Genomic DNA, 27,400 nt, shown 5'->3' on the forward strand with positions numbered 1-27,400 from the left:
CTTTTATAATGCAAGATATCATCCATCCCTTTTAGGAGATTTCTAGCATTTTTGAACTTCCAGGGAGCAGGTTCAAGTTTAAAGGGAAAAAATTAGTTATTTTCACAAAACTGATTGCTGTTTATTTCCTTTGGCAGCACTGAAAATGTTTTTAGGTGATGGTTTTTAACAGAGCTGATTTCAGTGATGTTTAGATAGGTGCTTTCTGAGCAGTATATTGCCTTTAATGTATAACTACTCAGCGCTTTTTGAGATCTTTACATTCTTATTAAAATACTCTACTGTAGAATACTGTAGAATGCAATAAAAAAGAATAAGATCATGGCATTTGCAGGGAAATAGATGGCATTAGAGAAGATTATACTAAATGAAGTTAGCCAATCCCCCCAAAACAAATGCTAAATGTTTTCTCTGATATAAGGGGGATGAATCAAAGTGGGGTAAGGAGGAAGAGCATGGGAGTAAGATTACCTCTAGATAGAGAATAGGGGTAGGAGAGAAGAGGAGGGAGAAGGGAAATAGCAAGGATGGTGGAAGGAGACAGTCATCATTATACAAAATACATGTATGAAGATGTGAATTTGGTGTCAACATACCTTATATACAGAGATATGATAAATTGTGGTATAATTGTAATGCAAAAAAAATTAAGAGAGCTCATGTAAAATGGCATAATTTTCCATGAACATACTTTATATACAGAATTACGAAAAATTGTGCTGTGAATGGATAATTATGAATGCAATGCATTCCACTATTGTCATGTATGTAAGAAATAAATAAAAAAATACTATGGCACATTCTGGGCTAGAATTTATGTAGTGTTGGTTGGGACACTATGTATGCAGGAAAACTTGGGAGTTGATGCTGAGAGATGGAGCAGATAATCATACTACATCTAAAGAGTCTAGAGTTATCTAATAGACATTTGGGAGCTACCCAAGAGCATTTCACGAGGAAGGTGGGAAGTAACGTGCATTTTCCATCTTTGAAAGCTACAGTGGGTAACATTAAGACTGTATTTTAGCTGCTACAGATGTAAATACTCTGATCTCCAATTTCTGCATTGTGCTCATAGGCACAGTCTTCACATCTGAACACCTACCAGATAGGTAAAGGGCTTTGTCCACCATGTATTCCTCAGCGAAGCGAATGTGACAGAAGTTCTTTTTGCTCTTCCGGATAGCAATGATCTCTCCACACTGTTCAAACACTTCCACAATGATCTGCTCAGTTCCATTTTCAGGCAGACCTCCCACAAATACAGTTTTACATCCTGGTGGTCTTTCTCGGGTTGCAGGAGGTGGGAGATCTAAGTGGAAGAGCAAAGCATTTGAAATTAAAGTGTTTGCCTGGGATATACCTCTTTAAAACTTAACATTTCTCAGAGATAGCTCTACTGTCCCCAACAAACTTTTGCCTAGGATTGCCAGAAGTATGTGGTCTCCACAATGCTCATCTCTCCCCCACAGAAAATTGATTGCATGACCCTGAAAGTAATTTTATTCAATGATTCTGTGACCATTATGTCTAGAGGAGAAATACACAGACCCATCCAGGGATCTGTTCCATCCAGAGCTGTTTAGTTTTGTTCATTACTTTTGCTGTGATAAGCCTGCTATGCCAATTCAGTCATTTTTATTAAGAAAATAGTGGAGGGAAATCCCACTCAGTTTAAATTCTTACTTTCAGGAGTTCTCCGAACCAAGGCCCCTGAGAAAGGGTTTAGATTACAGTTACTATATTCTGTTTATGCTTACTGAAAGAACTGTGTTATGGTTTGAATATAAGGTAAAATGATTGAAATGTGAAAGTTGTAACCTAGTCAGTTCACTGTAGGCAGGTGAGTTATGGCTGGAGGAGGTGGGTCACTGGGGGCATGTCCTAGAAGAGCTCATGTTCCCTGTAGTCCCTTCCCTTCTCTCTCTGCTTCCTGGCTGCCATGAGTGGAACAGCAGTCCTCCACTTTACCCTTTGACCATGATGTTCTGCTTCACCTTGGGCCCAAAGAATGAGCCGACCATAGACTGAACATCTGAAACCCTGACCCAAAATAAATTATTCTTCCTCTAAATTGTTCTTGACAGGTATTTTGGTCACAATGATGAGAAGTTGAATATAAATTGCTTCAGGATTGATTTGACAATGATGGGGTGAATATTCACAAATGTGTTTGTAACTGTTGGAATAATTTAATTACACCAATCAGTCAAGAATACAAACTATATATTCTTAGTGTGTGTGTGTGTGTGTGTGTGTGTATTTTTCTTAGTGTATGTATTCTTAGTGTGTGTGTGTGTGTGTGTGTGTGTGTGTGTGTGTGTATATCCTTCTTCCATTTCTTTGCTGGAGGAGTGAGGTCCAGATCCAATCCTGCAGCATTTAGAGGGAAGTATGAAAGACAGCAGAGAGAATAAGCTCATCTGGGAAATCATTAACTAAAGTGAGATAAATTTGGCCATGGAGAGTCATTAAAAACCTACTTAATGAGATGATTTTCCCTCTGCTTTAAAAAAACATGCTTTCTTCTCACTCATACATAAAGCCTGTGTTTCTGCCAGCTCCTTGTTAGTATTTATATGTATCAAAGCATTTTCTAAGCAAAATCCCATACTCATAGCCCAACAAAACAAAGCATGATGGTCATGGGTTTTCTAATGTTGGTTTTGTATCTTCAAGGATTTATTTTGTGTAATCCATTCTTTCCATTATTCCCTAACAACAATTCTGCCAGCTCAAGATTTGGAGAGCTCAACAACCAGTGATTAGAGTTTACATGCAAAAATAAATGAAGCTGGCTTATAGATTAGGTCAAGGACCCCACCTGACTCTTATCCAAGTAGGTAAGCAGTTGATTTGGGAGCTTTCTTGGGTATCAGCATCTCTAGCTTCCTCACTTTGTTATGGCTCTCTGTTTTACCAGTGTGATTAAGAAATCTTAGTTTCTACTGATGTCCTCTTTCTTTCTATAAAGGTGATAATGAAATTCAGGGAACTTATAAACTGTTAAGTTTTAAACATATATAATTTCAAGAGCTCATTTTGTTGTTGTTGTCTGTTTTCTATCTGCAAAAGTTTAGAGGGAATGAGAAAACAATCTAGTGAGAAAGAATCTGAAATGACTTAGTATGGTCACTATGTGAGGTTGTGTTTTTAGCCAAAAGGGGGACAATGAGGACCAGAATTGCTTGAGAGTTATGCTTTTGAATGTTAAAAGGGTTGGAAAGAATTCTAGCCACCATGGTTCTGGTTATCATTAGCTCTAGCAGCACAATAGAATCTACTTGGGAGTTAAACAATGCCTGTGCCCCACCCCAATGAGTTTGAATTAATTACTCCACGGTACATACTATGCATTAGGTTTTTTTTTTTTTTGTTGGTTTTTAAGCATTGCAGGCAGTTCTTTTATGTAACTAGGGTTGAAAACTCTGACTTAGTCTAAATTTCTAATATTATAGTGAAAAACCTTGGCTGAAGCAAGTTATGGTTCATTTAAGGGCACTACATTAGATAGAAAGGGAAAGAACATGAACTTAGAGCAGGTAAACTCATCATCTATATCTTCAGAAAATTACATAGACTCTGAAAAAAGTCTTTTTTATCTTTAAAATAGGGATACTATTCCCAAGAGTTATTGAAGGATAATTGAGATTACCCTATTTATATTGCATGTAGTATGATGCCTAGTATTTGAAAGATTCCAAATAAATAGTAGTCATTAAAATGTTACTATTTAGAATCATAGAACCCAGGTTTCCTAATTCTCAATCTGGGGCTAAGACCCTACACATGTCTGAAATATAGTGGTAGCTAAGACCTGGACTTCTACTCTCCCAGCCCCCTTGCTTTACTTAGACATTTACACAAGGTTTGGTTTGAACAGGAATCATTCATATGGAATTAATGGAAAGAGGAATCTATAGCTGTGAAGACACACATGGTTTTGACCATGTAATAAAATACAGCCACTGTATACATAGGTAAAGAAATTTCAAGAGCATCTGTGTAGTTAGAGATGTGTTTTCAATCCAAAGGCTTCAGAATAAAGTCCTGTTTTAGAATAAAAAGCCTTTTGATGTTTACTTTTAAAGGACTGGATGGCAAAGAATCCTTTGGTAAAGCAAAAATCATCTTTTTATTTTGTTTGAGTTTACTCCAATCTACCTTTCAATCCATTGAGAGACTCTAACAAAGTGTGGTTAGTGCTGTAGTTGTGTGCAACACTGAAAATGCAAAGGCTCCTTCCCCTGACTACATTTGTGGGTTTAAAACTTCTGTGATGAAGTTATCACCCTATTTAGATACTATGATTCTTCGGTGGTAACTGCTAAGTAAAGGGTCATAAAATCCACTATGAGTAATGTCAAGAATGCCAGGGATTTATTTATTTTCCTTGGCTAAATGTAGAAAGTCTCTTTGATAGCATTTGCTGAGTGTATGCCACCAAACATGGCAATGGCTGTACTATCTTCCTTAATGGATAGTACTTGTTCCTTAATTAACAGCTCAAAGCACTTTGTTGTCTGGGCTTGATTTTTCTAATCCCACTGAAATACCGTGATCTACCTCGGATGATAACCCCATTGGAAAGCAAATTCAGACTCCACTCATTCATCAAGTTAGGTGCTAAGCTTTGTAGCACCTCAATCACCACTCAGGATGGAGACCAAGAAAACGTCCATGTAAAAAGATTCAAGATAACTGAAGAGTATAAAAAACTAATCTCTGATAATGAAAAAACAGAAGCTTCTAGCAATTCTAATTATATCCAAGCAACCTCTCTGTGCAGCTGTGTTGGGGCAATCAGCATTAGGATCAGAGTCACTGCTGATCTCTGAGAAGTGAGCGAGGCACAGTATAGAGGATCTATAAACTATTTGCATCTTGCTTTTCAATGGAGCATCACAGATCACTCAGCTGGTTTGCTAGAATTTATATGATGCAAAGTATCTGAGTTGATTTTATTAGACAGCCCAATATTGAAGGCCCCCAAGATAATCAACAGGGGTCAGATGCATTTTAATGTAATCTAAACTGATTGAAAATAATCTGAAGGATTGTAAATTGTTATTAATGCTCAATTTACCCATTTTTCTCTAATTCTCTTTATAAAACTCAGCCCTGAGAGCCCAAATGGGATCTGCCTATTTTGATATGTTAAAATGAAAAATGAAACAAAATTATTTTTCTGGCTCTTGAGTGTTTTCCAATGTGCCTGGGCTAAGATAACAGATGATATTCCATCATTTATTCCCCATCCACTGTTATTTCTAGTAGACTCAAACTGTAACTTCTCCATAAAAATGTCTAGCAGCTGAAGTGAAAAATCTTGGCAAAATTGAGTTTTCTATAGAGATGGTGCTGTCATCCTGTCATACTGCAAAGAACTGCTAATTGGGAACTATCTCTGATACCCACCCTATGAAAAATAAAGTGTGTTCCAGAGAATTTGTTTTTACCATACCTCCAAATCCTGGGAATCAGAACAATGGGATACTTACTCACCATTTATCTTTTCAAGACTAGGCTGTTCTGCTCCTGTTGAATATGACCCACTGAATTTTTAGACCAGGTCTCATTTTACCTAGTTTGGATCAGAGAGGTCAAGCTACTTACCAAAAATTTTATGGTTATGCATTGGTGGAGAACCACACCTGTGTTACTTTAAAGTTTTAGCACTCGCTATCCTGCCTGTTCCAGTGAAGGTACAAAGCCAACCAAATTGCTCCTGCTTTTCCTAATACACATTGAAGGGGTTTGCCCAGGTACATAGTTATAATAGTGCTCCATTTTTAATGTGCATAATCATAATTTTAGAACTAGGTAAAGCCTTAGAGGTATCTAAGCTAATCTAACCCAATATCCTTGTTTTATCAATGAGGAAAATGAGACACAAGAGATTACATGACTGGTCAAGATACCATAGCTAATTAGGAGTAGAACATAATTCTCTTGATTTATAATCTTGTACTATACTGACATACCATTTTGGTACATTTGATGTAGATTCACCTAAAAAAGTCTAATAGGTAGAGTCTAAAGCTCTGAAGAGAAATGTAGACTGAAAATATAGATTTAGAAGTCATCACATGTAGTAGTAATCACCCCCCTACTTTCTTGGCTTGCTTTCTACTCTTTCTGTCACCATCCATTATCTATCCACTCATCCCTTCTGCTATCATTCACAAATACAGACACATAAAACAATTTAAGGACTAAGATGTGCCTATTGGATTTAGCATCATTTGAATGACAATGCACTAAAGTAATTCACCACAGATTTACTTTCAGTACCATCCATGCAGAAGTGTTCCAGGAGAGCATATACTTGGAGTTGGGCTGGATGGGAGTGTAAGGAGTATGAGGTCAGAAGCATTTGAACCTGACTAAAGGGTTGGTATGTGGCAAGTAGAATGATGGACTGAAGACAGTCACATGAAGCAGAAGAGTGAAAAGTTGTTTTTTTTCTTTTGGGGGTGGGGTACCAGGGATTGAACTCAGGGGCATCTAACCATTGAGCCACATCCCTAGCCCTATTTTGTATTTATTTAGAGACAGGGTCTCACTGAGTTGCTTAGTGCCTCGCTTTTGCTGAGGCTGGCTTTGAACTCGTGATTCTCCTGTCTCAGTCCCCTGAGCTGCTGGGATTACAGGTGTGCACCACTTCACCCAGATCAGTAAAAGGTTTTAAAGGTCAGGAAAGGGGACTATGAATCTGTGGACAATGAGCCCCAAGACAACTTTAAGGTTCTGTATGTGACTAGTATTTGGATGAAGTGTCACGTGGGACAAGGGGAAGGAATTGATGACAATGATACTTTTTAATAAGGCAACAAGACTTAGAAGCAGACTGGATGGTAAATAAAGAGACTGACAAAGTCTCTAAATCATAGGATCTTATTGGTAGGAGGAACTTCAGAGTCGGAAGCCATTGAGTGCAAGATACTATACCAGAGACAGGCAGGAATAAGTAGTTCAGTCATACCAATTCCCTGTTTTTGTCTCACCTTCACAAAGATCAGTTTTGGCACTGTTAACAAAATGGCACTTTTACCATGCATTCAAACAAAGAACTAAGGAAGGGCCTCAGTTTTCCCCTACACAATTAAACAGAGCCCCCTTTAAAAAAATCCAAACTCTAAAAAGCAAATAGAATACCAGTCTACTTTAAGCTTTGTCAGGAATGTTATTTTTGAATTTAGTTCCAAAGCCAGGTTCCTTCCCAGAAGCCACTCTTTTACTGGCACTAATTGCCCTGTCAGCATCCTTAGTATAAAGGATGAAGAACTAAAGAATTGAGTTGTGAGGATATTTCCCTCTCACTCTTCGGTGCTTCCAACTCAGAACTGAGAAGGCATGGCTGGGGATAGAGAAAGATAAAAAGTGTATTTGAGAGATTTCTGCCTATTTCTTTTACTAAAGACTATGAAGTTGTAGCCTCTTTAAGCTATATATTTTGACATTCATTGAAAGACTGCTTAATGATTGATCTGTGTAATATAAAAACAAGGCATGTGTATTATTCTTTGGCATTTTAGAATGAGAACATCCTTAAAGTCATCTATTGCACCCAACCAGGGCATCATAGGTTGTGAGCCCTCCTGTTAGCTTAGACTTGACTGAGGTAATGAAAGCTGAGTGCAAGACAATTATGTGATACATTAATGATTAAATCAGCAGAATTCTACCTTTTCATGAGCATGAGGTTTTAAAACTGGAAATTCCTAAATTCTTGGCTTTTAACATGAAAATGGTACTATTAAGGATGCGAAGCTTCCTCTATGCCAAACACAATACATTGGAAGAAAGAGAAGAAAAATCATTGCACATATATAGAAGAAGACAGTGGAACTAAGATTTTAAAAAGTAGTGCTTATTCACCTAGGTACTAAGCAAAAATCTAATTGAACTGGCAAGTAAGGCCTACAAGGGACATCTCATTCTCCATTCCTTAACTTTCCTTGTGACACACTAACTCTTCTCCTAATACAGTCCTCTGAGATGCAGGTCTCCTATATTTCTTATTGGTCTGGAAGGATGTGCATGTTGACAATCAATTTCCAAAATCAGAAAGCATTAAGATCATTTGTTCACTCACAAAAGTAGCCAGGAAGATCCATGCAACCAACCCTGACTGATTTTAAAACCTTCTCAGTTATAAGCAAATCATTCTAAGTAGAATCTGGGTCCTTATCAGGGCTTGATTTATGATTAACTGATTCCTATTTAAGGTAGGAGATGAAGTATTTGTCTGAGGTCCCACATAAAAGGTTTGTATTTATTTTTATAAGGCAATTTAATTTGATCTGTGGTTTAAACCCCTGAGCGAGTCCCTTGACAAACAGTGCTAGTGTTTGCATTATAGCAGCATCACTACAACTACGGACAAAGCATTAAGAGGCTTCAGTCATGTGCAGAAGAAGCTTCTAATCATTTAAAGTATATAAAACCTCAGTGTATCTGGAAAAATAATTCCAAGTCAATTAATATTGCTGGTACATTTTAACTGAAATATGGCCACCCTACCATTAGAGATATGTTAAGGTGAGTCTAAGGAGAAGCCTATTCTTTGAGGACAAGATAGATTTCTAGATCACTTCTACATGAACTATATTGCCCCAGATGGCAACAAGTAATCTTAGTCCAAACATTGGTCTTAGCCCTTCCAATAAGTTGAACTAGGGAGTGATATTGGACCAATTGTATTGCTATATTCTATGCATGTATGAATATGTAACAACAAATCCCATCATTATGTACAACTATAAAGCACCAATAAAAAAGTGGAAAAAATCAAATAAGTTGAATTGCACCTCACTGTGCATTGTAGCCCAGATGATGAATAGTAGTAGTTGGAGTGATGTGTGACTAGCTAGTAGCAATGGAAGATTCTTAGTGCCAAGTACATATTCTCATGTGCTTTAGGTAGGCTCAGACCACTCTCAATTTCTGCCACCACTGGCACACAGGTTAGTTATGAAACACAGAGACTACAAGTGATAGTGTAGATCAATTTGTGTCATGTGTTTCATTCTCTATGAATACACTTGAATTTCTTACCAAATGGCATTAGAAAAATGTTATATCACTTGTACTGCAACCAGCACACAAAAATATACCAAATAAAATTCAGCCTTGAATAGTCAGAGAAAATTTTCCTGCTTTCTGTTTTCTAGGTGAATCTTCTATATATACATCTATGAAGCCCTTGGGTAATCTTTTGAAAAAGAAGAAAGCTTTCTTATATACACTGATTTAAGTAGGAAAAAACAATAGTACTTGGGTTGGGAGGGAAGAGCGTGCAGCTTTTGCAGTGTATGATTTCTTTTACTACTGGCATATCTGGAGGAATTGGTGGAGGTACTATTCCCAAACCAGGCATCATTGGAGTTATTGGAGGAATTCCAGTCATCATTCCAAGAGCAGGATCAAAATCTAAAATAGGAGAGGAAAGAAAAAACAATAAGTAACACGAGGCAAGGTCAACTAGAGGAACATGGTTACCTCATAAGCTTCAAATCAAAAGTCTTTCTATGACAGAGGCAAAATATTTTTTAAAAAAACATATGCTTAGTATTCTCAATTCTCAAATATTATATTAAATTTGTGCATTTTCCTTTCAGGATAGGGCTGTTGTCTTCTTTAATCAGGGCTTCTTGAATTCTCTACATCTAATTTTGATACCCAACATCTTTTATAATGTGACTGCATCTTGTTTCCTGATCTTGCTTCTACTAGTTTCCAACACACAGCCTTGGCTCCATTATGGAAAGGTTTCTTGCTGTCTATTGTATATACGTTCTTTTTACAGTACAGTATTGTATTAAGAGCACAGTTTGGGGGATCAGACAGACTTGGGTTCTTGTTCTACCATTTTCCTAGCTGCAAAACAGGGTTCATACCTTCTACCTTACAGGGAGTTGTGAGGAGTAAATAAAATGATAAATGCAATGTGCTTAGCACAGTGCATAGCACAAAAGGCTGAATAAGAACTATCCTCTATGCCTTTGTCCATGTTGTTTTTCCTGCCTAGAATCAGTTGAGTCTACCAGAAGCCCTGCCTCCCATGCTTCAACTGCTGGCTTAAGTCTCCTTGAAGAGGCCTTTTCAGATAATTGTAGTTCATTCTTAACCCCAGGTCTAAAATCTGTTCTACAACTATTTCCAGTGTCTTATTTTACTTTACATTGTCTTTTATTTCATTCAGGGATGTCTCTAGCAAGTGTGAGGGTGAGCAGAGAAAAATATTTTTCTGTGGGGCTCATCAATGTATATAATTTGATTCACCTCACATCAGCATTGACAATATTCTGTTGGCACAGTTTCATGTGATACCATGAAAGAAATGCCATTTCATACAGCTGGAGTGATTTACTTGCCAGATATTCTCCTGGAACCAAGACTCTGGGTGGATTCTCTGATCATGAGTCCTGACGCTTCTTAGCATCTAGTTGACTCCATCTGTGCAGAAGAGGAGTGGAAAGTGCCCTAAAGGGGAGCCATGGGTAGAGGGATCCATAGGGGTCTAGATGGAGATTGGAGCTCCTCACTCAGATGACATTGCTATCCCTGGTCAGTACCAGACACTGAAGGGGAATTTAGAAAATTTCAAGAAAGGTGCTTCTTATGGCCAGAACAAAGGCAGGACATGTTCTGGACTTGGGCACCTGCCTTATTGGCATTGCTGCCTGGCCAGTGGCCAGCACTGCAGGGTGTGCTTGTTATATGTTGAGATAATCAAGGTAAGTCTTCCAAAGCATGGGGTCCCTTGAGGTATGGGCCTAGTGTGGGGCCTCACTTGCCTACATCTAAAGGCAGTACTGATTTCATTGTTTAACTTTGTTTCTATACAAAAATGTCATTTTCTTTGAGAGAAGGGAGTGCATTCTACTTCTTTGTTTTCCCACCTCCCACACTTGTCCTCACTATATAACCTTGCATAGTCTATGGCAAACAAATAAAGTATTGCATAAGCAGCTCTGGTAATACAGGGTTAGTTGCAGTAATAGTAGCAGGCTCTGCTCCTAATGATTTTACCATGCTCACAGCACAAGTCACAGGGGCAATACCTGTAAGGATGTCCTCAAGGTGACTCTGGAGACCTTGGGGGATCCTTAAGATACTGGAAGAGGTGAACCTAAAGAGCAGGAAGAACTAGTTCCCACAGAAGCAGCACTTCAGGTCTAACAGTCCTAGTAGAAGGGGTCCTGTGTCTGGGAGGATAGGCAAGTGGGTGGCATATGGGCATTCCTGACTGCAGTCAGTCCAATCAAGCTAAAACATCTCTCATCCTCACATGTCTGCCATCCTGAGAGATCAAGACCTTAGAAAAGTTTAGGAAGAAAAATTTATCTCCCAAAAGAAATTTTTATTTTCATGAAAACATTTACTTTTAGCCCTCATATGTCATCTCACCTAACATGCTTTCATGTGTATACATAACACACACACACACACACACTTCCTCTTCCTCCTTTAGCTCTCATAATTCTACTCCCTCCACAGAGTAGTTATGTGACCTTGAGGAAAATTTCTTAATATTTATGTTCTTCCATTTCTTTTTGGTAAAACTGGGGATAAACAATCACATTTAGCCCAAAAGGTGAAAAGAGAGTACAGATAAAGACCCTCAGCATGATAGTCCTGATTGGTGAGTTTCATTCCTTCCATTCACAATGTACAAAATGTTAGAAATTCACTGATTCAGACACTCATTCTCACATTCCACAAACATCTGTGATAGGCCTCTGTTATGGTTTGGATATGAAGTATCCCCCAAAGGCTCATGCATTGAAAACTTGATCCCCAAAGTAGCAATGTTCAGAGGTAGAGCTTTTGGGAAGTGATTGTATCCTCAGGGCTCTGACCTCATCAGTGGATTATTCCACTGAGGGATTAAAATGTGATGGCATCATGGAGAGTTGATGGTAACTATATGCAGGTAGGGCATGGTTGGAGGAAGAAGGTCCCTTGGGGCATGTCCTTGGGAACTATATCTTATCCCTGGCTCCTTTCTCCCTCCAGCCTGCTTCCCAGCTGCCATGAACTGAACAGCTCTCCTGCACCACACCCTTCCACCAGGCTATTCTGTCTCACCACAGGCCCAAAGCAATAGAGCCAGTCAACCATGAATTGAAACCTTTGAAACCGTGAGCTCAAATAAACTTTTCCTCCCTTAAATTGTTTGTCACAGGGACTAAATTGATCACGGGAACTAAAGCTGACTAACACAGCCTCCTATATGTCAGGCTCTATATTAGGGTTGGGGAAGATATGTAGGTTTTTGGAGAACATAAGACCCTGCTGTGCTATAGAATGCATTGGTTCAGAATGCCATTCACATCTTTGGAAAATCTGATTCCTTGTGCAGAAGATTTTGGAGAAATTGTTAACATTATCTTACCCATTTACAAACTGTTAATTTTCGTTGGGAAAAAGATAATATTAGATTGCGTGCCAACTAAACAATCCCATCTATTTTCCTCTTCCTACTGAAATGTTTGTCTTCCTTTTATTGTTCTGCCTGCCTCCTCATTGTTATTCATATAGTTCTGTCACTCACAACTCTACCTTACCACAGATTACAGAAACATCACTTCATTAAACAAGTTCTGCCACTTCGACTGAGAAGGAAATGCCTGTCTCCATGTACTATCTACTAATAAATGGAGACAAACAAAAAAACCCAAATATATAGGATAAATATAACTCTTCCTTGATGTACTCACCACTCTGCTGTTTGTTATGATTACATTAATATTTTATAAATTCATTTCAAAGAAAATGTATTCATGACATATGGCTAAAGCCAGAGTAGATGAACTCCCTTTCTTCCCTTTGTTCCATATGCCACAAATTCCATAGGCTCCACTACCCAGTAGGGTTTGTTACTGGGTTGTACATAACATTTCAAAGGCTCCTATCACATGGATTGCTTCTTTTGTTTGTATTTAACCACTAGGTACCAAAATGGACATGAATATTCAATGCCAATCAAATAAAAAAAAACTGAAATCATGAGCCTTTTTAAAAAATATTTTTAGTTGTAGATGGACACAATACCTTTATTTTATTAATTTATTTTTTATGTGGTACTGAGGATTGAACCAAGTATCTCACACATGCTGGACAAGTGCTCTACAACTGAGCTACAACCCCAGCTCATCATGGGCATTATATAAGTATTTCATAACCTGAAGAATAAGAGTCCAAATTAAAACACACTGGGTATACAACACAAATGAAATTCTCTCCCTTTTCTTGGCCCCTGGCCTGGCTTGAGGAGTATTGCCCAAAAGTCGGTACTATTGCCACTTATATTAGGAATTCAAACTTCTGAAGGAGATTGGAAAATATATAAAAGAGTTGTACAAAATGCCATGGTCTTCCTCCAAAGTCCTTTTCACAATAAATACCCTGTTCTGTTTTGCTCTTATTGTATCTTCTTTTAAACATTCTTTCCCACTGGCTTCTTGTCTTTTGGCCTGGCCATTGCTGGAGGAGTCATGGATTATTGGTTTGTGTTCCCTCTTCAGATTCATGTATTTCACAAAGTTCCAGCCTATTGGAAATGCTGCAGATGTCCTGTATTAGTTTGGCCAGCTATATCCTCAGAGTTACACTTTTACCTTGTGATTTTAAGTCATGTTTCAGTGTACTCTCAAGCCTACTTGCTACCTAGCAACTCATGCTTACTTAACCTGGCAATATTATCCTCCATTTCTGTACCTATCTGAGCCACAGAGTTGCAGTGGAGAAAAATGCCATTTCTGTGCTGCTATTCAGTCATCCAAATATCCATGTATATAATATTTTGATGCCAAGACCTGTGCAAGTTGTTGGGTTTGAAGAAATGAATAAGACAAAATTCTTGATTTCATATTCCAGTTTGGAAGTATCCAAGCAAAGATTTAAAATGCTTTATCATCAATTATTATCATCATGATAACTATTAGTAAATGTTTACAATGTGCTAGGCACTCTACTAATAATTTTATACAATCTAATTCCATTTGACCTGTGACTATGTACCCTTCACATTATAGATAGAGAAAATTGGGCCTTAGGGAGATTGGTTACTTTATCAAGTTAACACAGTCAGTAAGAGAACTAGGATTCAAATCCAGCTTGGTCTAACTTTAATGCTCTTAACCACTAATGCTGTTTCTCAATACAGTATGTAGTTCTCAGAGGGAATGCTTTCAATTTTCCTCCATTTAGAATGATGTTGGCCTGTGTTTAGCATATGTGGCTTTTACAATGTTGAGGTATGTTCCTATTATCCCTAGTTTATCTAGTGTTTTGAACATGAAGAGGTGTTGTATTTTGTTAAATACTCCACTTTTTTTCATTTTTGACCTGTTGTTTTTCTCCTGTAGCCTTTGAAATTCTATCCTTATTCTGTATGTTAGGCATTTTCATAATAATGTGCCTTGTGTGGGTCTATTGTAATTTTGTATATTTGGCATCCTGTAAGCCTCCTGTATTTGATTTTCTATTTCATTATTAAGGTTTGGGAAATTTTCTGATATTATTTCATTGACGATTGAACATCCCTTTGATTTGTATCTCCAAGCATTCATCTATCCTGATAAACCTTCATTTTGGTCTTTTCATATTAGCTCATATTCTTGGATGTTCTGTTCATTGTCTTTTAACATCTTTTCTCCATGGTCAACTTTATTTTCATGATTATATATTTTGTCTTCTTTGCCTGAAACTCTCTCTTCCAAATAGTTTAGTTTGCTGGTGATGATTTCCATGGAATTTTTAATTTGATTTATTGATTCCTCTATTTTGAATATTTCTGCTTAATTTTTTTTCAGAATCTCACTTTATTGAAGTGATCTTTCACTTCCTGCATTTTTTCTCTTATTTCACTCCTTACATCATAGTTTACCTCACAGATCAGTTTAATTATGAACTTTCTAAATTCCTTCTCTGACATTTCTTCCACTTTGGTATAGATAGATTCTCTTATTAAAGTATTCTGGTTTGTTCGAGGTGGTTTGTTCCCTTTCTTTTTCATGTTGTTTGTGTGTCTACCCATCTAATATGGACCTGAGGCAGTAGAGTTTCTATCCTGTGGACTTATAATGTTCTTGAAGGGTTCCAGTACCTCATAGTTTAGAGGGAGACAAATAATAACAACAACCAATGCAAACAATATACAGCATTAAACCAAACAGTTCCTGTTATGACATCTTCATGTTAATTGTCACAATAAAAAGAAATAATGTGGGCTGGGGTTGTAGCTCAGTTGGTAGAGTATTTGCCTAGCATGTGAGAGGCACTGGGCTCTCTCCTCAGCACCACATAAAAATAAGTAAATAAAATAAAGGTATTGTGTCCATCTACAACTAAAAATAGTTTTAAAAAGAAATAATGTGATCAGTTATTTCCCCCAGTAAAAACAGTAAATTTGCAAAGGGGTTTACAATTTTGAATGGTGAACAAGGAGAGAACAATAGAGATGTAGGATGTTATGATTATAAAAGAGGAGAGAAAAGAGAAGTTAAAAAAATTAAAGGAAGAGTAAAAGAGAGAACAGTAGAGTTCGGCTATTAGCAGAAGAAAAGAGAGAGAATCAAGGGGAACAGATAAGTGACAGAAAAAAATACGTATAAAATAAAAATTAAAAATAAATAAATAAATAAAAATAAAATACAAAACAAACCCCAAATATACTAATCAAACTTCCTAGCTCTCAAAATACTGATCCATGAAAAATAACTGCCCTCAAGAAATGCTAGAAATAAGAAACAAATCTTAATATGCAAACGTGTACATGAATCATTCAGCTCACAATTAAATAAAGAAAAGAAAAAAAAGTTCTCAATGAAAAGTTAAAGAATTATTTCATTGGAGTTCAAAGGAGTCGTGGCTTCCTTTCTTAGCAATGTTAGGTGAGTTTGCTGGAGTGTAAGGGGAAATCCTATAGGTGGAGCTCCTGGAGGTAGGGTTTATGCTTAGGTAGGCTCCAGGTTCTTCACTGAATGGCAATTGGTCTGAAGATTTTAAATCAACACACCTTCAGGGCCCAGCAGTTGCCAGTCCTCACTGGAGGACTGTACCCCACAAATCTCCCCTGGTTTCCACTCATGTAGCAGAGGAGTCAATCCTTTGTTTCCTCCATCACCTGAGGACCCTGCACTTATTGGTCTTTCTGGTTCTGTCTCCAAACTCAATCACTCCCACCCCCATTCTTTTGAATTCCTGGCCAGGTGCATTTCTCCCAGCTGGTCCTGTGAGCAGCCAGACTCAAGGGTGAGAGGGGAAGCCAGGTGGGTTCACTCGCCAAACTCAATCCCTCCTACCACAGACCTTTTGTATTCCCAGCCAGGTTTGTCTCTCCCAGCGGGTCCTGCAAGTAGTTTGGACTCAAGGGGGAGATGGGAGCTGGGTGGGTTTCCATGACCAGTATTCCCCTATGTAAACCCTTCTCTACATCTGATTTTCTCCTGGTCACTTATGTCATGAGGTGTGGGTTTTCAAGGCCTATATTTTGGGCCCAGCTCAGGTTTGTCAGGTTTGCTCCCCCAGCTCCCGCCCCGCACAGCATGGCTACAAAAATGGCTTCTTCCTTTGTCCGTGGGCAGCCAGGAGATATGCCGCTTCTTGCCTGCTTGAGGATATTTGCAGCACACTGTTCAGGTTATAGTCGGGCAGTGCCCAGACACACCAAAAAATCTTCTAAAAATGTGGGTTCCTTTAATTTCCTTATTCCTCCACTTCCCTGCCCTGTGGTGAGGGAACCACTGTTGCTGGTACTGGCACAGCAGCGGTGGAGCTAGGGATTTCTTCCTTATTTTATTATAACCAACTACCTGAGTCTCAGATATGCTTTCAATGTCCAATATTCCCAGTAAAGACCCTTTTTTATTCACCCACCTTGCTGAGAAGCTGCCCACTTTCTCAGTTTTGAGCCACGGAACAGCCAGGAAAGTGACTTCCTCTTTTCCTCCATCTTCCTAGTCTCCTCCCCCAGTCACTTTGAATCTGGATGGATTATAGACTTGCTTCGACTAATATAATATGGCAGAAAGGATGTTGTATCTTTTATCAGGTCCAAGACGTAAGAGAGATGCAATTTCCATTTCTTATCTCTGGGCATATGTGCTAGGAAAGCTTTGAGTTGCCATATAATTCATCTGATTAGCACGATGGACAGAACATGTGGAGAAGGCCTTAAAGGGAGGGATTCAGCTGAACCCAGTTTTCATCAGTCCTTAACAAGGTGCCCTGCATATGTGTGGAATCTTACAACCACTAGATCAACGTGCCACAATTGAGGTATCCCAATCAATACCATATGGAATAGAATAATTGCCCATTTGAATCTTCCCAAATTCCTCATCAAGTAAAGCTTGAAATATAATAAACAAATTGTGTTTTAAAATAGCTTGTTATACAGCAATAGATGAGGAGAAGAATATCCAGTATGGCTAAGGTGGGGTGTCACTGGTTAATATTTATTTATTTATTTATTTTTAGAGAGAGAGAGAATTTTTTTAATATTTATTTTTTAGTTTTCAGTGGACACAACATCTTTATTTTATTTATTTTTTTTATGTGGTGCCGAGGATTGAACCCAGCGTCCTGCACATGCCAGGCAAGCGTGCTACCGCTTGAACCACATCCCCAACCCAATAGTTATTTATTTTAAAGAACAGAAATAGAAAGACACTAAGCACTCAAACTAGATCAAATGTGATTTTTCTGGGATTACTGAAAAGGTACTTTGGGATCCTGTAGGGCCTCTGTATCACTGTCTTGAAAAACTGTCACTGTACTGTTGCTGTATGTAAGGGCTAGTTGGAACAATGTCAGGTAACTGATTCTGTGCTAGACAATGTTAGGTAACAATGTTAGGTAACTGACTCCGTACTAAGATTATAGTTGTCCACAAAACTCTAGAACCCTTAGAGGCTTCTCATCTTTGATGTCTGGCAAAGAGATTACATATGCCCATTTTATCGTTCAATCCTCGATATTTTCTGGCAGGCCAGTTCACACTGGTTTTTGTCCTGTAAAATACAACCTTCATTTTTATGGCAGGAGAGAGGGATGGCATCCATAATATTAGATACCCATTAAGTGACTACTTAAGCATTTCCAGCTTTTATACAAATCATTTACCTTAATCTCTGCAACAATCCTAAGGGATGGGCAATATTATTATTCCTTATTTTACAGATGAGATAATTGAAGCTCAAAGATTTAATATAATAAGGCCACATAGTATGTGGCTCTTAGTAACCATACTCCTAACCATTTGTTCCTCACAGAGTCTATGAGATTATAGGAAAACAAAAGATATTCTTGGTCAGATTAAGCTTAGTATTTACCTACTCATTTCTGGAGTGGGTCCGTAAATATTCCTGTCCAGGAAGCTACCTTAGAGGTGCTTATTTCTATATCTAGAATATTCTATTTAGATGTTTAATATATATATATTGCCACAGTGTGAGGTAATTTAGGGGCATCTTTTTAAAATCCAATGTCTCAAATTTGGGAAACACGAGAAGCTGGAATTGTGGCAAATATGGGATATGACTTCAACTATTTTCAGAACTGAACTCTGGTTCTAGATGTCTGGAAGACCCTTCAAACCCTCAGAAAGACTCTGCCTCTACTTAGCAATTTCTTCCCATCCAAGTCCCCCAGGATCCATAAGGAAGTTCTAACTTGTTAGTGTTCCAGAGACATGTGAGCCCAAGGATGTAGTTTGTACTCACAGCAAAACCACTGAAATTCAACCATAGATTATTCCAAAATAAGTATTCCAAATAGGATCTAATTATATATGCACAATTAAGCTATTTTATAGACAATTATGACTCCAATTCAGCTACACATTTCTGGGACATTATTGTTATTTCTTTAGAGTTCCTACAAAATTCATTGGAAAATTAAGAATCATGCCTGGATATTGAAAAATTTAATACATTACAGTCCTGACTAGCTATACAGATCCTTTTAGCGACTTTTCAGTCGCTAAATTGAGAACTGATCAAGGACAGTCTGGCCAAGCTGAAAAATGATTCTGGACTTACCACTAGCCTTCTTGGAAGCACATGTACCCAAAGTTTTGCACAATGTCTCTCAATTCTAACAACATCTCTCTGTCTTTCCTAGGAGATCATCTGAATACTTGTTTCAGTCCATCTGGAAAATTGAGGCAGGCTCTGGCTTATATATGATGACAAACAATCTATCAAACTGAGCTTGGGTGGATTATGGGCACAGTTTCAATTGACAAAGTATCTCCCCAAGATATCTTAACTTTGATCTCAAATTTCTGCCTATGAAACTTCATTCTTATTGTTATGGTTTAGATGTGAGGTGTCCCCCAAAGAGCTCATGTGTGACACAATACAAGAAGGTTTAGAGATGAAATGATTGCATTATGAAAGTCTTAACTTAATCAGTGATTAATCCCCTGATAGAAATTAATTGGGTGGTAACTATAGGCAGGTAGGTTATAGATGGAGGAGGTGGGTTGCTGAGGGCATAAGCTTTGAGGTTTATGTTTTGTCCCTGGTAAGTGAAGTAGTCTGTTTTGGCTTCCTGGTGGCCATGTCCTGGGCTGCTTTCTTCCAACACAACATGATATTCTCCTTCAGAGGGCCCACATCAATGGAGCCAGTTGTTTATGGACTGAGACCTCTGAAACCATGAGTGCCAAATAAACTTTTCCTCCTCTAAAATTGTTATTGTCAGGTCTTTTGATTACACTAATGAAATACCTACACAAAATATCTATAGTTCAAGGTTTTGCAAATACCTCACCCTTCTATAGCATCTTCCCCCTACTCCTTCCTATTCACATACTGTGTTCTTGCCTCAGAACATTTGATAGGGGATCATGTCCTCAACTCTTATCCAGGGATGTTGCAAACACCTTTTGTGGGGCACTAATTGAGGGTCTTTCCCATTATACATGTGGTTCCTAGATTCATGGATTTTAGAATTGAATAAAATAAAATTATATACATACAAATACTTATGAGTGCTAACCTCTTAATTTGCTAAGAAAAGATGTGTGGAAAAAAATAACAGTGGAACTAACCAATGTTCATTAAAGAACATTTTCAAATCCCAAATACAGGAAGTCTATAATCTCAGAATAAAGGGTAGGCCTTTCAATCACACAAATTTAGTTTCATGAAAAATTTACTATAGTTTTAGTTTTTACATTTTGCATCAGACTATGGAAAGTGATATTGACTAGTCCTGGGCTATTTTTAATGTTTGGACTTTTGAGATTACTCAATTATTTCACTTAGGGTGAATGCCCATATATGAAATTCCCTGTGAAAAATTTCTTTCAAACCTAGAATATCGGGCTGGGGATGTGGCTCAAGCGGTAGTGCGCTCGCCTGGCATGTGTGCGGCCGGGGTTCGATCCTCAGCACCACATACAAAGATGTTGTGTCCGCCGAAAACTAAAAAATAAATATTAAAAAAATTCCAAGGGTGGAGGGGAAATATTAATTAAAAAAAAAAAACCTAGAATATCACACACATCCATGTGATTATTAAGGGCCAAAGTTTCTCTTCCCACAAGGATTCACATTTTTTCTCCTCATGGAAAATGCAAATTTCATAACTTATCAGGTTTCCCCTTTTTATTTTGGCTGCTTGGTCATAGGTGCAGATCAACTTTAGAAACTGAGTGGGATCCTATGACCTACACATCTTAATTTAAATTAACTTCCTTACTTGGTCTTCACCTTCTATTCTTATTTATATTTTCCTAGATGTTGACTTATTTTATTTGTAGTTTTTCTTATAGCATAGCCTTTGTTTTAAACTGCTTCAAAGTCTTTGTGGAATGAGGTGCTATAGTTCAACTCAGTAGGTAACCATTGCTTCCATACTATCTACTCTTCCACACCTTCCAGTCATTGATGCCTAGACTATTCTTAGTTCTTTATCCCCACGATACTCCTATATGTCCCTGGACACTTAGTTCAAATGTTAATTCTTCTGTGAACCTCACTCTGAGCACCACCATTTACTTAACACTCCCTACTCTACCCTGGCTAAAATTATTTTGTGCAAGATTTTACTCTGATACTTGATACACTGAAGTATACTGGTATTTATTTTGTTGCCTCAGCACCTGAACTCTGAGCTTGAAGGCAAGGATTGAACCATACCCATTTTGGATCACCCTGACCTAGTCTGTCTATAATATATGCATATATATATAATATAATATACATATGTATGTACATATATATGTATATATAATATATATGGTAAATTATATATATATATATATGTATACATATATATTTGGTAAATAAAATATTTAAAAATATTTTAATGAGTGCCCCAGTATCTATTTATGTATATATATAAATTGAACCCAGGAGTGCTTAACCCCTGATGCACATCCCCAGCCCTTTTTATTTTGAAATGGGATGGAATCTCACTAAGTTACTTAGAACCTCACCAAGTTGCTGAAGCTGGCTTTGAACTTGTGATCCTCCTTCCTCAGCCTCCTGAGTCACTAGGATTACAGGTACATGCCACCGTGACTGGCTATATATATATATATATATATATATATATATATATATATATATATATATATTAATGAACAGATGCTTGGATGTAAGAACAAATGAACAAAACAGATGGGAGGCTTTAGAGCTATTGTCAGTCAGCAGGCAGCTCATACCTGAGAAAAGTTATTTTTTTTTTAAGGGAGAAAATATGGGTCAGTATGAGGGCAGGAATCATTGACTATTTTGTTCACTGCTTTCTCCCCAGGGGTCACCCAGTATCTTACACACAGCAGGCCTCAGGAAATATTTCTTTTATGAATAAATGAATAGACAGTTTCACTCAGACCTTTCCTAATAGTTTCCATGGGGAGTTTTTTTTTTTTTTAAATGTCTTTTTCTATCATTTAGTTAAGGCCTATCAGGTAGTTAAGGCCATGTAATCCTTATCTCAAAGATCCTCCAGCCATTGAGCTTCATGTATTCTTTTTATTTTAAAGAGAGAGAGAGAGAGAGAGAGAGAGAGAGAGAGAGAGAATTTTTAATATTTATTTTTTTAGTTTTTGGCAGACACAACATCTTTGTTTGTATGTGGTGCTGAGGATCGAACCCGGGCCGCATGCATGCCAGGCGAGCACGCTACCGCTTGAGCCACATCCCCAGCCGCAAGCTTCATGTATTCTTGTAAATGTTTTAAATAATATAAAATATTTCCACATGAAAACAGCTCCACAGCATTTACATGCGCAGACTGATAATGAGTACCACAATATCTATTTTTGTGTAACAGTCTGTTGTGGTTTGGATGTGAGGTGTCCTTCAAAAGCTCAAGGGAGATGATTGGGTTGTGAGAGCCTTAATCCAATCAGTGAATTAATCACCTGGTGGGATTGAGTGGTAATTGAAAGAAGGTGGGTTGTGGCTGGAGGAGGTGGGCCATTGGGAGACATGGCATTAGAGTATATATTTGTATCTGGCAAGTGGAGATCTCTCTCTTTCTCTGTTTCCTGTTCATCATGTGAGCTGCTTCCCTATGGCACACTCTTCTGCCATGTTGTTTAACTTTTCCTCCACCCCTGAGGAATGAAGCCATCTGTCAATGGACTGAGACCTCTAAAACTGTGAGCCTTCAAATAAACTTTTTCTCCTCTACAATTGTTTTGGATAGGTCTTTTTGTCTCGGCAGCAAAAAAAGCTGACTAAAACACAGTCCCTGGGAGAAAGGTGTAGGCATCAGCTTTTATGGGTGCTTGCTACCTGGTTTCCACTATGTTAACCATCTCCTGTTTATCCCCATGGCTCAGTTAATCTTGTGTAAGTATAGGAGTATTCATGGAATCTTGGGGAAGAATTGGATATCTTTGGGTGGGAACCCCTTACATAAGGAGTCCTGAGAGTACTGGTAGGATTCAAGCTTGTTTGGGGGAAATATTAATTTTATGTGGTATAAAGTTTTACATAGTATTGGTTTTTGTAAATTGTTCACCATGACAATGAACAGTACACGTTCTTCATGCCTCATCTTATTTAGCACTGAAAGTATACTTTTATCTGAAAGATAGTAAAGAAAATATAAACCGAAGTCCAGGCCTCCTCGAGGAGCTTGAAGAACTATGGCCTGTCATGAGATACATAACCTCATTCTTTTTCTCTGTTCTCATCAGAGTTGATCAGTTGAGTTCAGTTTTCTCCTTAACAAAGTCAATGCCCACATATGGGCAGGGTCTTGCTTTAGGAATAAGGTCCACGAGTCCATATTTTCTACTATCTCTTATTATAGTGCGATCATTATAGTGAGGACACCATGATGAGGGACTCTTCTCTTTTGAGACTTCACCAGCTCCACACTTGGTTGCTAAGGATATTTTAATTGAGGGGGAAATAAAGGAAGCATCAAGCAGTATCCAACAAATATTCCTTAGTGGGTTCATTTATTCAACAAATATCCCTTTGCGGGTTGGTTTCATCTGGGATGACTTGGGGCTGAAAAATGCTCTTTGACCAGAAGACCTGACTCTTGGGCGCTTTTTTTCATGTGAAAACTATAATTAGTCTTATTTGACCAGTTTGGCAAAACAAATACTCTTGCAGAAAAGATAGTTGCAAGAAGGGATCATTGCATCTATCATCACTGTGGATTAACTTCTTTGGATAACAGCTGTACAAAACACCATGTTAGGTGAAAGACAGCTCCATGCCAAACCCCAGAGTTGGCCTGTCTCTGCTCACTACTCAATGAATACAATAATTATGCCAGACATTGCCTTCATGACAAGCGTGTGTCCATGAGACTCAGCATCCATGACAGTATAGATTTGAGTTCTCTGGGGGGAAGTCAAGAAAGCTTATGCATCATTTGTTTTTCATCAATGCCAAAACCTTTTCTATTGTCACAGACAGGACAGATGAGACAGGAAAAAGAACAGTCTGCTGGCTCAGTAGGAAACTTCCCTAGTGGCAGAAAAGTAGCTTAATTACTAAGCCAATAGGTGACTTCAGAGAACAGCTCCACAAGGGTCATTTTCTGCCTTTTTGATTTTAAGGAATCCTCTGGGTTGAGAAAAGGATGAGGGAGGTTAATACATCATAAAGATGGCAGGAACCCTCTCCCCTAGACCTTGACAAATAGTGTAGGCAGCATTGAAATGTGGTGCCAACCTTCCATTTCTGAGGAAGTCCCCACCAGGTTCATAAGGAGCAGGCATCAGATGTATATGTTGTCTTTAACTGCCACTGTTCAGTGTTTCACCAGGGAAAAATTTCACTCCCAAATTCATTATCCTTCATTGCTATTTACAGTACAAATCTTACATATTTATATGTATTTCTGTGTATATACAGATACAAACACATATGCCCATATATGCATGAAACTTCCCAACATCAAATACTGAAAAAGAAAAAGGCTTGGAAGCCAGGCAGATTGAATCCAGAGTCTAAGATCTTGACCATTCTGTAAAACTTGCTCTTATAATAACACCCACTCATTCCAGATTGGCTCCATTAGTTACTTCAAATCTAAGGAGATCCATTGTCCAATCATTCTAGCCCTCAAAGAATCCCTGGTTGTTCATTTCTCTCATGGCTGGTCTAATGGAAAAGGATGCCGTCTAGCCAACTGCATAGCCCATGATAGGAATTAAAGATTGGTATGATAGTTTTTTTTTTTTTTTTTGCCTCTGCCACATACAGAATTTAGTCTCCTTTTTTTTTTTTTCTCTGCCTATTTATCACTCATATACCTTTTTTTTTTCCCTTCGGGTTTGGGGGTTTTATGCTTGTTTCCTGACATTCAATGTAATAGCATCTCTTAGTTTATTATTTATATTGTTGTTGCCTAGTCTACCTCATCTCCATTATAACCTATAATGATTTAAAATCTGGACTGGAAATGAGAAATTATTTGAGAGGGGGGTGTAGTAACTAACTAGATAGACAAATGGCAGAGAAAAGTGGCATGACTATATTTTTCAACATGAATATGCCTGTGAATCACTTGGAGATCCTGTGAAAATGCAGCTTCTGACCCAGTAGGTCTGGGCTGGGTCCTGACATTCTTGGGTTCTAAATAATTCCCAGATTATGCAGAACATACTATGAGTAACAGGACTCTAGAGTGGCCTGAGTGCTTTTAAATAGGATCACAACTAAATGGTTGTTGGGAGATTAATGTTTAGGCTGTTGAAAAAACTACCCTAGGCTCCCTGAGACGTCAGTTCCCTAATGTCTTCCCAATCTCTTTGTGATGGCTAATTAACTCTGACTGGCCAGGAAGCTTTTTTTGTGTGCCTAAACTAAACCCTTCACATGTTGGGAAATTTTTCTTCAGATTTCATATTCAGTGGAGATGGAGTTACTCCACCATGCCCATTCTCTTATTGGTCACTTTGTTTACATATATAGTTATAAACAAAGTCATTCAATGTTAAAAATAGTTTTTGGGCTGATATCTCTACAGTCTCCATGTGTCCTTTTTGGGAATCTAAGGTTTTGGAGATATTCAAGTTGGTTCTCTTTCCTTGTCTATGTTTTGACTCATCTAAGAAATCTACAAAAGTAGACATGCTTTGTAATTATTTGCCAAAATCATGTTGCTTTTTATTTTGGTGAGCTGTATTTAACATTTAAACATTTAGTCCAGTACCCTAGCCTACATCATATATGCCCCCAGTTTGCCCAAAAGACAATCAGGAGTGCACTAGTAACTACTGGTCACCCAGCCTATAAAGCTCATATTACAATAATGCACACTCTAGGCAGAATCTGGCAAATGTCAACTTCAAAATAAGTTATGTCATACTGTATATTTATTACCACATGGTCAATAAAAAGAAGGAACTTGTGAGATGATTAAAAATAACATACCAGGTAAAATTGGTTGTCCAGCAATTCCCAGTGGTGCCATTCCAAGATTATTCATTGCTGTGGCCCATGCAGTTGGATCAGACATAGGTAGCGTCATTGCAGTGGAATCTACATTCAGAGTTCTACTATTATCAGCTGAAAAGAAATGACATGCCAAATAATTTGTTGTGTTAAGGTTCTAGTATTTAGTTTATTTATCAATGCAAACTCTGACAAACTCTTTACAGAAATAGTCTGATAGGCAAGTGGGGGTTAAGGCCTCAATGCCTGAAAACAATATAGCTTAAACTGGCAGGAAGTCATGGAATTTGAAAGCATTTTACCAGATGGCATTGTAGTGTGTTTCCTTCCTGCTCTCCTTCCCTCCCTTCCTTCTCTCCTTTTATTATTATTTTTTAATCCAAGGGAACACACCACAGGAGTTTGAGAGGATTAAGAAGTTTCCTATTCTTCTCAGTCTACGAGCATATGATTACTGCAGCAACTTCCACCCAAACTACTCCTGTATGCAGAACAAGAAAAAGCATCACAGGGTTTCTGTAGTTGGTGATAAAATATGAATATTATACTACTGATGCAATTTTATATTTTTGAGGAAGTACTATTAAAAGAGCTGAGCAATCATCAGCAGACATCAAATTAGCCAAATGAGTATTTTGGAGGTCAGGGGAATACCAGTTAAAAGCAGACAGGAGATATGGCCCCTGCCCTCAAAGGTTATATAATCTAGTTGAAGAGACTGATGATGATGGTAATGAGGATGAACTATTAGCACTACTATCACCACCTCCACCCACTACTACCACTAATTACTGAACACTTGCTACAGGCCAGGTAAAGCACTTGGCATGCACTATTCTCATTTACCTATCAGGACAATCCTATGAGGTATAAGTATTTATTTCTTAAGTTAATAGAAGTTTTAAAAGATCACATATATTATCCAAGGTCATACAGGATGCAGAAGTTTTAGCCACTTTGCCTTACTATTTCCAATTAAATGATTAGAAAACAATGAAATACTCAAATGGTATAAATCAAATTATTGAAATTGAAGGAATAAATAACTACAATGGCCTGAATAGGTAGGAAATACTTAATGGAGAACAGGATTTGAAAGAATGGGACAGATTTCTAAAGAATATGTCTTTGAGTGATGGATAGTTATTAGATTGGTAAAGAAGAGGTGGGTAATATAAGAAGAGGGTTGACATAAGCATAGACATTGTTTTGCCAGCTCATGTATCTACTGCACAGTTGAGAGTGATATAGCCACAAATCATCTAGGCACAAAAGACATTTAATTTGGGAAATTTCCTTCTGACTACTTATAGTCACAGAAAAAAAAAAGAAACTTTCCATGGCTTTCCCCCAACTCTCAGCATGCACTTACACCAATTATACCCCAGAAGGCAACTCTGTTCTAATAGTAGCTTGCTAATGTCCATCACGTCCTTCCAACTTGGCAAAATCAAGGGATGATCCTTGGTCGGGTTATTTATAAATGTTCTATTTTGGTT

The 27,400-nt window shown here is 37.9% G+C and overlaps 1 protein-coding gene across 5 annotated transcripts in view; it reads right to left on the minus strand.

The window, feature by feature from the left end:
* The window catches only part of Enox2 (ecto-NOX disulfide-thiol exchanger 2), a 288,838-nt gene that overhangs the window by 52,841 nt on the left and 208,597 nt on the right, over positions 1-27,400 (minus strand). For all 5 annotated transcript variants that reach the window (XM_071606302.1, XM_071606301.1, XM_027940058.2 and 2 more), the window contains 3 exons: positions 25,881-26,015; positions 9,280-9,435; positions 1,106-1,312 (listed from right to left, as the gene is read on the minus strand). In XM_071606302.1, the coding sequence (XP_071462403.1) occupies positions 1,106-1,312; positions 9,280-9,435; positions 25,881-25,977 (460 nt within the window). In that variant the 5' untranslated portion in view covers positions 25,978-26,015. The remainder of the gene's footprint in view (positions 1-1,105; positions 1,313-9,279; positions 9,436-25,880; positions 26,016-27,400) is intronic.

Source organism: Marmota flaviventris, chromosome X (assembly GCF_047511675.1).
Source record: "Marmota flaviventris isolate mMarFla1 chromosome X, mMarFla1.hap1, whole genome shotgun sequence".
Taxonomy (NCBI): domain Eukaryota; kingdom Metazoa; phylum Chordata; class Mammalia; order Rodentia; family Sciuridae; genus Marmota; species Marmota flaviventris.